Source organism: Polypterus senegalus, chromosome 9, assembly GCF_016835505.1.
Source record: "Polypterus senegalus isolate Bchr_013 chromosome 9, ASM1683550v1, whole genome shotgun sequence".
In the NCBI taxonomy this organism is placed as follows: domain Eukaryota; kingdom Metazoa; phylum Chordata; class Cladistia; order Polypteriformes; family Polypteridae; genus Polypterus; species Polypterus senegalus.
Window position 1 is genome coordinate 43,094,826 of NC_053162.1, and position 16,149 is coordinate 43,110,974.

Sequence of the window (16,149 nt, forward strand, 5' to 3'; positions counted from 1 at the left end):
GCATTTCAGTGTAATATAGCTGGATAGTGAGCTCTTCGTATCCAATCAAAATCTCAGGGAGTCTCACAACAAACTTCAGCGACGCACGCCATTTACGTCAGGTGACGAAAAATTTGTTAAAGGTACAGAGTCCCTTCCAGAAACATAAATAGGCACAACCTTAGACCTCAGTATAATCAAACATTTAAAAGATGTAGTCAAGAAATTGACGACTTTCTTATAAACATCTTAGAATTTAATGTTGCATGCACTTTTTTAATATCCTCGTTTGACTGTATACGCGTGCAGGCACGCAGGACGTCTCTCGTAGTCACGTGTGTATGGCCAGCGGAAGACGAGCGGTCGTGTACGATTTTTAAAGAGGGGCCTTGTGGATCGTATTTAATTAAACGCTGTACAGCCATGAATGTATCTGACTACGATTCTGAAAATTATTCTTCTGATGAAGACGAAGACTACGTTCCTTCAGGTATTCATATGAAAGCTTTTTATGTTTATTTTTTGTTTCTTTAAACGTTGCATTTTAATTACACATGCATTGTGCATGAAATTAGTAGTGGCTTCGTTATAAGTTCACATATAATCAAATATATACATTTTTAATTAACGTGACAATATGTCTTCTAACGTATGTGAAGTTTTGTAATCGAAAAAACAATAGCGCATTTCCGTGTTTTTCATGTGTCTTTCCAATTGGAAAAAATCTAAATGCATTTCTATGGGCATGGGACCCCCACCTGTCAACAATGGTGGTAATGATTTTTTTTTTAATAAAATTTTTTTAAACAGTACATAATACCAAAACATTTACATTCCGAGGCATTTGTGGTCCTCATCATCAAAAGGAAAAATCCATATTTTGCAGCAGTATTGTTTCTTTATTCGGTTCTGCAATCACTCCATTCAAACAGTGACAGGTAGTAGAGACCTCGAGCATTTTTTATTAGCTGGTACACTCAAGATAGGAGTTGTCAGCACCTTGTTGTCCAATCGGCTTCTGCTTTTGCATAACCGCAAATCTTTTGTGTCAACTGTGCCTGCCTATATTGCGTTTGTAAAATTGGTTAATTGCATTAGTTCATGTTAAATATGGATGACATGACCACTCACATTTGGTATTACAGTTCCCTTCCCATAGTCACTGCAGAGGCATAGCATTACATTTTGATGTTTTAGTGTCTCTCATTCCTTAAACGCTGAAGTACCGAAAAATACACAACCTGTAAGTACTACTGTTCTGTTTTCTGACCATCGATCCTTTTGTTTTCTTTCTCCCTGGATGTTTTATTGCCGATGTTATGGTTCTTGCTTCTTAAATAGTCCAGAGATGTGCTTATTGTTATTATACTGTATACTGCTAATGAACATTATAAAAATGAATTCCTTTTTTTCCCAATAAATGTCTAATATATGTGTTTCACAAGCTTCTTAATGTCTCCTTAAGGCAATTTAAGACAATTAAAACGGTTATGATGCAGGAATATTAAACCTTTATTCCAGCATTGTTACAAATGCCAGATCTGCAAAACTTAAACTCCTAAAAATTTTTAATTGTGAATTAGTTTTTTTTTTTTTTTGGTTGATTCATAAACACTGTAAAATAATTAGAATGTTGGCATCATGTCATAATTAATTACAAAATTGAAAAGAGATTTATTTAAAATTTAACAAGTTACACAATTTACTCCTGTATGTATTTTTGTTCTTAATAAATTTATCCTGAAAGTATTTAAGATTTTACATTTATGTTTTGATCCAAACCATTTGTTAGTTGGCCTGTAATTTGTACTCTTTTTCTGATGCATCCTATGAATCATCCAGCAGTAGTTATACTGTCATCCCAACGTGCAGTTACTTTATTTTCAAGTCCTTGACATTTTGGTGAAATTTTTCACCCTGCTTACCACTTCAAGAGTTTAACCTTTAACTATACGCAACATTTCTCCTCTCAAAAGTACTTGTGCAATGTACTTTATGCACCAGTGTTAAAATGGCATTTATATACATGCAGTGAAGTTGTAATGTACAAATGAAATTATTGCAATGTTTTATGTTTTTAATGGCATTTAATACCATGTTACAGAATAGTATGACACAGTCTAGGACTATCTGAAAGTTAAACCTTGTCCACTTTTCGAGTGCGCATTTGTCACCGGTCACACTTTCACCCGCTGCAGGATTTGCACATGTATCGCATTTCACTTCAGTTATTGAATATTCTTTGCAAAGTCTTTGCAAGAAGAACATCTCGTCGTTGTCATACATAAATACATAAGTACCCATGTGGTGTACCAAATGCATCATATGCAACTTGCAACTGTGCATCCACTCATAAAAACGGCCGGGTGCACACTGGAGGGAAGCCATTGTGACACTGTACTTGTAGTGAATTAAGCCGAGGACAGATGGAGGATGCCACCGGAAAGCTCAAGTAAAAGGACGTTGGCCAAAAATATCTGAGATTGGTATACAAAATACATCAGCACGAGTAGTTAAGGGAAAAGTTTCAAAAAGTTAACTTTAAGGCGCCTGCTGTTGAAACTCAGTTCCTTAAACTTATTACATTTTTCACATTTTTTTTAAAAATAATGTATATGTTTATTGTTACCTTAAAAACTTAAATTAGTACTTTAAATGATACCGAAGTCTCTTGTTCCAGGTTGTTCATCACGCTAACAAATTCTGTATCAGAAATCAGTTTTCAAATGTCCGGTCTGGCAAAAATGCCCTGTATCAGTTTACATATCACACAGGCTTCATCTTTTATTAGGATTTTGGCAAACTGCTTCATTAAGACAAGCTTAACATTATGTGGTGGTAGCAGCACTTTATCTGGATCTGCCAAGCTAGGTCTGATGTTTTTTGCACCAAGCTGCTGATTTTTTTTCAGGCTCCCTATCCTTCTGAACCTAATGTCAGTTCTTGGCTCTGTTGTCCAACTCACGGCGAAAACATTGGAATTTTGTATGCCCTGACTGCTGACCTAGTAAGATGCATGGAACTTTCAGGTCCCCTCCTAAGAACCAATAATGCTTATTGTAGTTAATGATGGTTTTGCTTTAAAATATAGATTTTAACATTAGAAAAAAGTTCTAATAATCATTAAAATAATGATTGTAATGGAGAAAAATAGTTTTCATTTTTGAATTCTGTTCAGAAAAATATACAGTATAACAATCACATGAAATAATCAAGGTTTTTTCAGCATTTACCTTTGTTTATTAAAAGACTGTAGCTTTACCTTAATGATTTGCAGTCCTTTACTAGACAGAAAATAAGTGAATGGAGGATGAGTTTGTGTTTCATTCCCCAGGAATAAAGTGAATTTGTGGTAGAAATGGTGTGTGATTTTTAAAAATGGTGCACACTACTATGTTTACCTGTTTCTTATCCTTAGCATAGGTACACTACACATTGATGGAAGAGGTAAAATACTTTCAGCTGCCCGTGACCCTGTAGTTAGGATATAGCGGGTTGGATGATGGATGGATGCTTCCTGTGACATTATGAACCTCTAAGTAAAGGTACCCCATGATTTGTTAGCTTCTGAAACCAAGTATAAACAACCTGAAGTAATAAAATTAATTGAAGGCATTTGGCATCCTCTTCCGGATAACAATATTTAGTTTATTGATGTTGAAGAGGAATTCATTTAAAACTATAATTAAGCTTAAAGAATAGCATAGCATAATAAAGTGTTAGGAGAGCTAATATGGTAGAGTTAAACCAAAAGTCTTGAACAGTGTGTACCTGGAGTCAAGTTAATACAAGGTCTTGCATTGTTCTTGTTCATTTTTGGTTTACATTTAAAGGCCCCTTCACCATGATCAAAACACTTCCTTGGACTACTGTTATAAAAATTTTAATTCAAGAAATGATATGTCTTTATTTTTGAAATTTCTAGTTTGCTTGGTTTGTACAAGGGATAATTCTGTTCTTTAGCAGAATTATACATTTTTGTTTACTTGTAAGGTAACTCAAAAATTTGTTGACCTGTTTTGTTACTTTACCTAACTATATGAAAAGTTGGAAAGACATTTAACCATGTAAGTGGTCTTTTATTGGTGGAAGCATGTTCTGCGAATGGCCACATTGATTTTTTTTTTTTTTGATAACAAATGTCTTCATTTAAATGAGGACTTTTTCATTATGAATATACACCCAGTGCTTCCTACGCTAAGAAAGTGGTAACACAATTTGTAGTCTGGAGTATTTTAAGTATTACAGTAAAGTACATTCATGTTAATAGGAAATAAAAGGAAAGATAACCTTAAGAAATGACTTGCAGACACAGCATACCAATGAGGTAGAGAGGCAAGCATAAAAGAGAATTTAATTCTTTAGTGTTGGGTGCAAATTGAGCAGGATTTCTCTTTAAAGTAATCTTTATCATAATGTTCCCTGGGAAAAGGATTTCTGGTGTTCATAAAATATGCTAATGCTTTATGTGTTGAACTGCATGGTTTGCAGTTAGAATTAAGGGGTCAATCCCAATAGAGATGATATTTCCTTTTCTCAGTTTAAATTAAAGAATATGGCCGTAAGTGCAGAGGTACAAAATGTAAATCTGAGGTAAAATAAAGCCTTTTTTGTATTTTTTTTTTGTGTTACATTTGTTAACTCATATTGATTGTTTTTTGAAGATACCCTTTTTGCGTTCTTCAGTTTGTACGAAATGTGTAGTTGAAAAATTAAAAGTAGTCTATGCTTTGTTTATCTCTCCTTAGCATTTTAATGGCTATTGTTCAGAAATGGTGGATGTTTCTGAAGGTATTAGCTTTGCAGTAAACAGTTTTTTTTTTTTTTTTTTTTTCTTTCTTGTGTGCAGGTAGTAATGCCTTCTTATTTACTGGCTGTCCTACTGAGCATTGCCCAGAAGACTGACAAAATTTACATTCACAAAATTAAGTAGAAAACAGATGTGATAGTTGTGACCTCCTTATTGTGGCTACATTTTACTGTGAAATTAAGTTAAAGATTTAGAGACAGTCATTTTACAGTGAAGAACACTGAATAGAACAGTAATTATTATTTCAATAGTCCCAATAATAATGTTACAGAGCATGTAGGTGAATCTCCATATACTCAATAGCTGAGAGACAAATGAAGGTCAAACGGCACATGTACTTGTGTCTTTCCTAAGCAGCGCTCCTTCCACACAAAAGTGTCTGCCTCTTCTCACTTCTCTTGTCTTGAAAGACTTTTGTTACCCCACCCCAAGCCCAAATCTCATCACAAATGGATCTTTTGCTCTCTTATTTGCCCCAGACGATAATTAAAAACTTAATTTTTTTTCTTCAGCATGAGTATTCGGAAAAGAGGGAAGGGATTTTTGATATGATTAACTGTTAGAGGTGAAGAGGACTGAGTTGCCTCGAAAGCTTGCATATTGTAATCTTTTTAGTTAGCCAATAAAAGGTGTAATTTTGCTTGACTTCTCACTGCAGTTATTGAGAAACAAATTTAAAAATCTCATTCTTTTTTTCAGCATGCTTAAATATTTAAAAATTCTCAGTGATTATTGTGGTCGGCATAAGTACAGGAAATTGGCATTTAATGCAATTATTTTTAATTCTTTTGAAGTAAAATCACATCCATATAACATGTTCTGGAGATGATGAGGTTGAAAGCCACAAAGGTCTAGTGAAAATGGCAAATTTTAGTGAGATTATCTCCGTTTTTATTTTTTGAGTGTATTTATACACAGGCTAATTTTATATTTTCTTTGTTTAAAGTTAGTCTACACAGGAAATAGCTGCTAATTTTTGTAAGAAACAGGTGCAGTGGCTTTCATGTGATGCTCTAATACACAGTCAAATATTTTATTTATATATATATAAAATAAATAACACATATGAGAGGGATTTGACATTCAACTGCTTATTCTAACTTAAAACTTGCCTTTTCTACTTTTTGCTTATAGCCTATTTTAGGTCACTGATACCAGGAGCTGGAATTTTGTTATACCTAAAAGCTGGGACCGTTTAAAGTGCATGCCCAACCAGATAACTCCGCCGGCTGTAAACTTTTTTTATAAATCTAATATCTAATTGACTTATTAATGTAATATATATATATATATATATATATATATATATATATATATATATATATATATATACACAGTGGGTACGGAAAGTATTCAGACCCCCTTCAATTTTTCACTCTTTGTTATATTGCGGCCATTTGCTAAAATCATTTAAATTAATTTTTTCCTCATTAATGTACACACAGCACCCCATATTGACAGACAAAAAAAGAATTTTTGAAATTGTTGCAGATTTATTAAAAAAGAAAAACTGAAATATCACATGGTCCTAAGTATTCAGACCCTTTGCTGTGACACTCATATATTTTACTCGGGTGCTTTCCGTTTCTTCTGATCATCCTTGAGATCACCTTCATTTGAGTCCAGCTGTGTTTGATTATACTGATTGGACTTGATTAGGAAAGCCACACACCTGTCTATATAAGACCTTACAGCTCACAATGCATGTCAGAGCAAATGAGAATCACGAGGTCAAAGGAACTGCCTGAAGAGCTCAGCGACAGAATTGTGGCAAGGCACAGAGCTGGCCAAGGTTACAAAAAAATTTCTGCTGCACTGAAGGTTCCCAAGAGCACAGTGGCCTCCATGATCCTTAAATGGAAGACGTTTGGGACGACCAGAACCCTTCCTAGAGCTGGCCGTCCGGCCAAGCTGAGTTACTGGGGGAGAAGAGCCTTGGTGAGAGAGGTAAAGAAGAACCCAAAGATCACTTTGGCTGAGCTCCAGAGATGCAGTCAGGAGATGGGAGAAACTTGTAGAAAGTCAACCATCACTGCAGCCCTCCACCAGTCGGGCCTTTATGGCAGAGTGGCCTGTCGGAAGCCTCTCCTCAGTGCAAGACACATGACAGCCCGCATGGAGTTTGCTAAAAGACACCTGAAGGACTCTGAGATGGTGAGAAATAAGATTCTCTGGTCTGATGAGACCAAGATAGAACTTTTTGGCCTTAATTCTAAGCGGTATGTGTGGAGACAACCAGGCACTGCTCATCACTTGTCCAATACAGTCCCCACAGTGAAGCATGGCGGTGGCAGCATCATGCTGTGGGGTGTTTTTCAGCTGCAGGGACAGGACGACTGGTTGCAATCGAGGGAAAGATGAATGCGGCCAAGTACAGGGATATCCTGGACAAAAACCTTCTCCAGAGTGCTAAGGACCTCGGACTGGGCCAAAGGTTTACCTTCCAACAAGACAATGACCCTAAGCACACAGCTAAAATAACGAAGGAGTGGCTTCACAACAACTCTGTGACTGTTCTTGAATGGCCCAGCCAGAGCCCTGACTTAAACCCAATTGAGCATCTCTGGAGAGACTTAAAAATGGCTGCCCACCAACGTTTACGATCCAACCTGACAGAACTGGAGAGGATCTGCAAGGAGGAATGGCAGAGGATCCTCAAATCCAGGTGTGAAAAACTTGTTGCATCTTTCCCAAGAAGACTCATGGCTGTATTTAACTTAAAAGGGTGCTTCTACTTAATACTGAGCAAAGGGTCTGAATACTTTAGGACCATGTGATATTTCAGTTTTTCTTTTTTAATAAATCTGCAACAATTTCAAAAATTCTTTTTTTTGTCTGTCAATATGGGGTGCTGTGTGTACATTAATGAGGAAAAAAATTAATTTAAATGATTTTAGCAAATGGCTGCAATATAACAAAGAGTGAAAAATTGAAGAGAGTCTGAATACTTTCCGTACCCACTGTGTGTGTGTGTGTGTGTGTATATATAAGCCATTTTCTAATGCCCTTATGTGACTATGACAAGATATTTTTATAGGGTTTGTGTTCCTTCATATTTGAAGCATGTTATATTTACGTAGGAGAAGATGACAGTGAAGATGATGGCAAAGACTTGGTACCAGAGGATGATATTGATGGAGATGACCAAGAGATTCCACAAGATGATGATGATGGTGGTAAAATGACCTCAAACAAGAACAAAAGTACAAAGTATGTATTGTCTGTGTATTTACCTTATATATTTCCTATGTAATGTGTACATTATTTACATAACTGTCTCAGATAAGTATTTCACATCTTTAATTAAAAGAAGTTAAAGTACTTTGCCTCGAGGCATTCTTTGTATTTATTGTCAAACAGCATTATTTTAATAGAGGAGGATAGATGACAGGCATTATTACCCTTATTCAAATAGGGTTATATAATGTCCATCTTTTTACTTCCCTGATACAATTCTGAAAATATAAGTATTGAACTTGTAATATTTATAATTAATGACCGGCAATGTAAGTCATGACTAAAAAGCTTTTCACAATCAAAGATGAGGCACATTTTTTATCCAAGTTATGGAAAAATTAGTGTGCTCTGATTGTTTTAGTATTTTGCAATTCTTACACTTGTATCATTTCTCCTGAATATGTAGTACAGTGTAAATTGTTTAATTGTGTTAAAGTCGGCATGATGTCAACACAATTTATAACAAGTTTTAAAGAATTGGTCTTTTCAAAATTTAACTGTCCAAATTTGTAATTTTAAAATTGTCATTTCATCAGTATTGTTTTTTCATTATGTAACTTGGAAAATGCTACTGTTATTTAACACTTCTGTGCTGTTCAGCAATTTTAGGTAGCAACAATTAATCTTCAGTTTTAATGTTTATAATTTTAATCATACAGACTTTAGCACTGCTTGCTGAAAGACTGGTGTTCCAACCTTCTGTTTTAGTTCTATGTCGTATGGACCAAGGCTGACAGATTAAAATTGAATTGCACTTCTAGAGACGTGTGCTGTGAAGCATGGAGCTTGTGCAACACTGAGTCTGAAAGTCTTGTTTACATAGTGTAAAAGGCGCTATATAGCGCCCGACCCGGCACAGACTTACGCAGAGGCACGTGTAAAACAAATAGGCTTTTATTTTTCTCTTCAGCCGTGGGGCACGTCTTCCCCGTGTCCCACAGGCCCAACACAGTCCCAAAACACAGACTTTAAACAACCCTTCCTGGCACCACCACTCCTCCCATGCAACCTCTTCCTACCGATTCTGGCCACGAATGAAGGGAGGCTGCCCGTTTTATAGCCCACCCGGAAGTGTTCCAGGTGCTTGACCAGCTGGTCCTGATTGCACCTCCGGGTGGGGCTGATAACTCGTCCATTCGGGTTGTTGGCTCTCGGCAGCACCCCCTAGCGGCCACCCCATCTCCCAACCAGGCTGTGGAGGATTCCATGTCCCATGGAGCGACGTGGGAGACTGGGAAACGTACAACTGCCGGGGAGGCTGCCACCAAGCGTCCCGGGGGAGGTAGTGAACCGTCCATGGTGGCTCCCCCGGAACATATGCAGCAGGGGTGTCCCGGCCGGACATGGGACCCGGCTGTCCGTCACAATAGGTAAGTGGAAAATTGTTCTGTGTCATCTTTATTTCAGTGTATAATTTATTTGGGGGGTGGGGGACTTAGAATTTGTCAAAGCATTGTATAGAAAGGAGAAAAAGTTATAAATTAACAAAGCAGTAAACACTTAATAATAGTGTTGGGACATTGCTGAGGCAGCCAAGACATGAGTAAAAGGTGTACCTGAGACTAAAGAGACAAGATGCCATATAGATTTTACTGAGTGCCCTTCCAGGGGAAGGAAACATTGCAGTGGAGATATTGTGTTTTCTAGCTGTTGCTACATTAGACTACCCAGAATGACTGTTGAAGTCACTGCAGAAAATGTCTTTGTTTCCTTCCCCACTTTGAGCCGGGTCCTCGCAACACTCTCCCAGGCCATGAAAGAGCCACCACAGTCCATCACAAAAGACTGGCATCTTTACACTTTTTGTCCTGTGTTTTGGCATACTGGGATCTTATGTGGACCAAACATTTCAAGTTTTGACTAAATACATAACAATACTTTCTACCACTGGTTTTCACTCTTATGCTTTGTGGTCTTTTAGCATTCAGTTCTCTTTGTTGTCTTTCTGCAAGGATGTTTTTTTTTAGCTGCAATACACTTTACAAATCATTTCATTTTAGTCTTCTCATATTTTTGTAAGTTTTTACTTTGGTATACGATACTGCATTAGCACTCCATTAGATTTTCATCTGTCCTTTAAGGAACTGTATATCAGACCTAACCAGCTTTTTGGATCTTCTGTTTTGTCTTTTCAGCTTGCTCAGTATCTTTACATTTCTGTATTACAGCCTGAAGACCACAGCTTTAAAATCTGGCTTGGTGTTTTAGTACTTGCTGACTAAGATCTTTTTGATACAAAGTTATGATTTTTATGGCTGTCAAGATCTGTTACCATTTCCCAAAACTCTGCTTCAGCCACCTCTTTCATTGTATGTTAACCATTCAACTCTAACTTATTAATTAGAATTGGTTGTGATGCTAGTGTAGTTTAAGAAAATACATATTATGGTTTGGGGTGCCTAAAGGAATGATTTTGAAATTTAACATATTAGTTTTCTAGCCATTTAATGTGGTATAAACACATTTTTGGAAAATGTTTTGCAAATTCTTTTTCCCTATTGTTTTCACCACAAGAAAAGCACTTATTTAGATTACTTGCTTTAAAAATACTTTATTTGAATGATCCAAGGCGTTTGCCCAATATTTACTTTGTACAGTTTATTTTAGTTGATACATATATACATTGTAGTAAGATATGCAAGAATGCCACTTTGATCTAGTCTCACAGGCAAAATATCACAATCTTTTAGACACAAGCTCACAATTATAAGTCAAACAGAAAGATGGCAGTTCTTCTTCTGTTAACGAAATATATTATTCTGCATAACTCCAAGACAAAGATTTTAAAAAATGTATCAGATGTTGTGTGATCCCATTGTAATCAGTAATGCTTTAACACAAGCAAATACATTTCTTTTGACCAAATGCTGTAAATAAAGCATTAATTGGCAAAAATATCCTTCATAGCAAATATTCTCCCAGACAAAAAACAAGATGAAGTTTATTGTCATGTGTAAGGAGTACTGTAAAATTCTTGCTTGCTCATCTGACCATTATGTACCACATCTGCTTACATGAAATTTTGATTACTTGTGTCAAAATTTAAGTTTTGATTTTCAGTCTGTAAGCAAAAGATAAACATGTCAATACTATACCAGCATTTGTCCATAATATACTATTAAAATACACATCAAGATATAACGTGAAAATAAAATACAATAAAAGATAAATTTTTTTGGTTATTAGTGTAAATAAATGTGTTAATTGTTCAGGATCAAAACATGTTTGGTTTGATAGTAGTCAGTAGTCAAATAAAATATTATTATGTTATTTTTTCTTGGAGATGAAAATGCAAACAGTTTTGTTTGTCTCTGGTAAGAGCTATTTTAACAAGCTGATAGTTGTGTATGGGCAGTAACATTTTCCAGGTGTCCTACTGGTGTGCTATAATTGGTGCAACTCCCTCATTCTTCAAGCATTTTAAAAGTGACACTTTTCTGCTGTTTATTGTTTTTAGTTGTAACATGTGCATATACAATGTGTAATTCTAGCTTAATTTATCTTTGTGTTGCAGAAAGAGAAAAAAGAGAAGGATGGGGGTTACTCTGAACAAGTCAGAAGACGAGCATAATAGTGAGGAAGTTACTGACTCAAAGAAAAGTGAACATAACATTAAGAAAGAAACAGTAAATGAGCAAAGTAGAGCGGATAGTCTCTGGGCTAGCTTTCTAAGCGATGTTACTCCAAGACCCAAGCCTACAAACACAACCGCACCGCATACATTGATGGCAGATCAGGTAGTGTGCATTTTTTTATGTCTATATTGATATTGCTTTAGAAATCTACATTGTGTTATAATCATCATATTAATGCAGTTACTACTGTTTAAATATTTTTGTCCTAAATTTTTTGGTAACTCAGTCTTTTATTATTATTATTAATGATCTTCCAAACTCTGTAACAATGCTTCTTTCTCCCCGGTTCAGCTGTTATCTTAATCTTAAAGCTAACTTGACCTAGATATAGAAAAATTCCATACACATTCTTTTAGCTTATTATTTCAGTATATTGATATGTGGTCTCATTCTTACATTTTTCAAAGGCTGTGTCAGTACCCAGACAATTCCTATGCATATTGCTTGGATGTGGCACAAAACTTTGAAGTCAAATCCAGAAAAAGAGTCTTCAGCTAATGATTAGTACAGAATGTAACATGGGCATCTAATTGAACCCCAAGAAATCAGATTGATTTCCAATATGTGTCAGTTATGTCATTTTGCAGAAACCTGAACTATTTTATTTACAAACGAGACACTTTGGAGCAGATGCTGGCCAGCCTGATACATTGTTAAAAGCTTTTAAATGTAGAAACTGTTGAGAACAATAGGCCATATTTAAAGAAAACATGGAATAGTCATGAATAGTCCACATACCTTGTGGTGAGTTGGCTTCGATGGTAGGGGAGGATGCTGGTCAGGCCTGGAAGGCCCAAACATATTGTAAGGGTCTGCTGCAAACGTCTGGCAGAGTCCCCTATCAGAAGTAGCTTCAACTCCTCCTCTGGCAGAACTTTGACCACGTCCTGAGGGAGGTGGGGAACATTGAGTCCGAATGGGCAGTGTTCTGTGCCTCTGTTGTTGAGGCGGCTGACCGGAGCTGTGGCCGTAAGGTGGTCGGTGCCTGTCGTGGCGGCAATACCTGAGCCCATTGGTGGACACCGGCGGTGAGGGATGCCGTCAAGCTGAAGGAGTCCTACAGGACCTTTTTTTTCCTGTGGGACTCCAGAGGCAGCTAATAGGTACCAGCAGGCCAAGAAGAATGCAGCTTTGGTGGTTGCTGAGGCCAAAACTCGGCCGTGGGAGGAGTTTGGGGAGGCCATGGAGAACGACTTCCGGACAGCTTTGAGGAGATTCTGGTCCACCATCTGGCGTTTCAGGAGGGGAAAGCGGTGCAGTGTCAGCACTGTGTATGGTGGGCATGGTGCACTGCTGACCTTGACTCGGGATATTGTGAGTCGGTGGGTACTTCGAAGACCTCCTCAATCCCACTAACATGCCTTCCAATGAGGAAGCCGAGCCTGGGGACTCGGAGGTGGCCTCCCATCTCTGGGACTGAGGTCACCAAGGTGGTAAAAAACTCCTTGGTGGCAAGACCCCGGGGGTGGTTGAGATCCGCCCGGAGTTCCTTAAGGCTCTGAATGATATAGGACTGTCTTGACATGCCTCTGCAACATCGCATGGACATCAAGGACAGTGCCTCTGGATTGGCAGACCAGGGTAGTGGTCCCTCCCTTTAAAAAGGGGACCGGTGGGTGTGTTCCAACTACAGAGGGATCACACTCTGCCGCCGCCCTGGAAAAGTCTACTCAGGGGTCCTGGAGAGGAGGGTCCCTCAGATAGATTAACCTCGGATTCAGGAGGAACAATGTGGTTTTCGTCCTAGTTGCGGAATAGTAGACTAGCTTGACAGCCCACTTGGCAGGATCCTGCAGGGTGCATGGGAGTTTGCCCAACCAGTCTACATGTGTTTTGTGGACTTGGAAAAGGTGTTCGACCATGTCCCTCGGGGAATCCTGTGGGGGTACTAGACCCCCTGATAAGGGCTGTTTGATCCCTGTACAACCGGTGTCGGAGCTTAATCCGCATTGCCAGCAGTAAGACGAAACCATTACCGTTGAGAGTTGGACTCCGCCAGGGCTCTTTGTCACCGATTCTGTTCATAACTTTTATGGACAGAATTTCTAGGCGCAGCCAGCGCATTGAGGGGGTCTGGTTTGGTGGGCTCAGGATTGGGTCACTGCTTTTTGCAGATAATGTTGTCCTGTTTGCTTCATCAGGCCATGATCTTCAGCTCTCTCTGGATTGGTTTGCAGCCGAGTGTGAAGCGGCTGGAATGGGAATCGGCACCTCTAAATCCGAGACCATGTTCCTCAGCCGGAAAAAGATGGAGTGCCCTCTCAGGGTTGGGGGAGAGATCCTGCCCCAAGTGGAGGAGTTCAAGTATCTCGGGGTCTTGTTAACGAGTGAGGAAAGAATGGAGTGGGAGATCGAAAGGCAGATTGGCGCGCTTCCCGCAGTGATGCGGGCTCTGCATCGGTCTGTCGTGGTGAAAAAGGAGCTAAGCCATAAGGCAAAGCTCTCAATTTACCGGTTGATCTATGTTCCTACCCTGTTTTGGTCATGAGATGTGGGTAGTGACCGAAAGAGCAAGATTGCGAATTCAAGTGGCTAAAATGAGTTTCCTCCACAGGTTGTCTGGGCTTTCCCTTAAAGATAGGTTGAGAAGCTCTGTCATCTGGGAGGAGCTCAGAGTAGAGCCTCTGCATTGAGAGGAGTCAGATGAGGTGGCTCGGGCATCTGACGGGATGCCTCCTGGACCCCTCCCTGGTGAGGTGTTCCGGGCACGTCTAACCGGGAGGAAGCCCCGAGGAAGACCCAAGACACATTGGAGGGACTATGTCTCTCGGCTGGCCTGGGAACACCTCCGGATTCCCCCGGAAGAACTAGTAGAAGTGGCCGGGGAGAGGGAAGTCTGGCATTGCAGCTCAAGCTGCTGCCCCCGTGACCCGATCTCGGATAAGCGGAAGAGGATGGATGGATGGATGGAATAGTCAGTCAGTCATTATCCAACCTGCTATATCCTACCATGGGGTCACGGGGGGTCTGCTGGATCCTAGCCAACACAGGGCGCAAGGCAGAAACAAATCCCCAGGCAGGATGCCAGCCCAATACAGGGCACACGCACTCACTAGAGACAATTTAGGATTGCCAACGCACCTAACCTGCATGTCTTTGGACTGTGGAAAGAAACGGGAACACCCGGAGGAAACCCACGGGGAGAACATGCAAACTCCACGCAGGGAGGACCCAGGAAGCAAACCCAGGTCTCCTTCCTGCAAGTCAGCAGCGCTACCACTGTGCTACCCCTTATGGAATGGTATTGTAAAAATTTTTTCAAGGAGTAAAATAAATTACTCCTCCTTTTTTAATGATTTTTTTTTTATATAGAAATTGCTTACGAAACTGACACGAGTAAGGAAAGGCTTAAGAACAAATCACTGCAACTGCTAAAATGGAAATTACATATGTCATTTGGCGAGTAGAGTAGTTTATTGCTAAAAATGCAGAAGTCATCACTTGAAGGTTCTTTCAATAATTTTAACTGTAAAAGAGTTGTGAGTAAGGATAGATTACATAGTTAAAAACTCTAAAGGGTGGGTCACAAAATACAGGGGTAAAGAGAGCACCTTAGTACCTTCATTTGAATTTTGCACAAAAAAAATAACTAGGAGGTCTGTGTTACTGGTATATTGTGCTCTATGAGATTTAAATCAGGAGAGATAATGATTTAAATAGGGGTTCTGCTCCTATATGGTCAAATGCTGAAAAAGAATGTGTAGTTTTGATCTCCCATATTGCAACAAGAACAAAATAGTACCAGTGAAATTCCAGAGGGAGAAAAAGACACTATAGACTTTTTTTTTTTAAGATTGAATAATGTTCATTATGCACACAAGAAAGATTAAAGGAGCAACAGGTTTTTGAAATTAACAACATTTTTATTTGTATATTTATAATTCTAATCCCAGCTTTGACTTTTAAGTAATTTCTTCAAGAACCCAGGGACAGAAGCTACTTGCATGTAAATTTTATAAAAATATTTCTTCTCACAACAGTGGGATCTCTAAAAGCTCCAACTCTGAATCCACAACACTGATTTTGTTAGTGACCAAGATTGCCTACTGTGTACCAAAATGTCTGCAACATGTTGTTAGTGCTAGTCTTCAATAAGCACACCAGTTTGAATGTGAAATCCTTTACTTTCAAAAATGCAAAAAAAAAAACACGGACTGAAAGAGAACTGCAATACAAAAATCAAAAAAACTAACCGCATCAGTGCATGCCGACAAGGAAGATACATTGTCTTAAAGGGGACAACAATAATAATTCAGTCTTTGTATGTTTACCATAATTATAAACCTAACAATCTCCCCTCTTTTTTTGAGAATATAAACATGACCCTCAAAGCTTTCGGCAACATTAAGGCAGATGTACCTTTTTGTCAGACAGCTGCTCCTTTGTAGCTGACAAAGTATTTGGCCTATTCTACCAGAGTGTAAGTTTTTTTTATAGAGCTAATATCCAGTCTCAGTCTTATTTCTCTGACATGTTTTGTAGATTTGA

At 38.5% G+C, this 16,149-nt stretch overlaps 1 protein-coding gene across 2 annotated transcripts in view; it reads left to right on the forward strand.

Annotated features, from left to right (window-relative positions):
* Positions 1–108: 108 nt before the first annotated feature.
* cfdp1 (craniofacial development protein 1) overlaps positions 109–16,149 on the forward strand; it is a 96,356-nt gene continuing 80,315 nt past the window's right edge. Inside the window, exons 1-3 of one of the 2 annotated variants that reach the window (XM_039763016.1) lie at positions 109–469; positions 7,870–7,999; positions 11,541–11,763. In XM_039763016.1, the coding sequence (XP_039618950.1) occupies positions 403–469; positions 7,870–7,999; positions 11,541–11,763 (420 nt within the window). In that variant the 5' untranslated portion in view covers positions 109–402. The remainder of the gene's footprint in view (positions 470–7,869; positions 8,000–11,540; positions 11,764–16,149) is intronic. The other variant, XM_039763015.1, reaches the window with a different exon arrangement.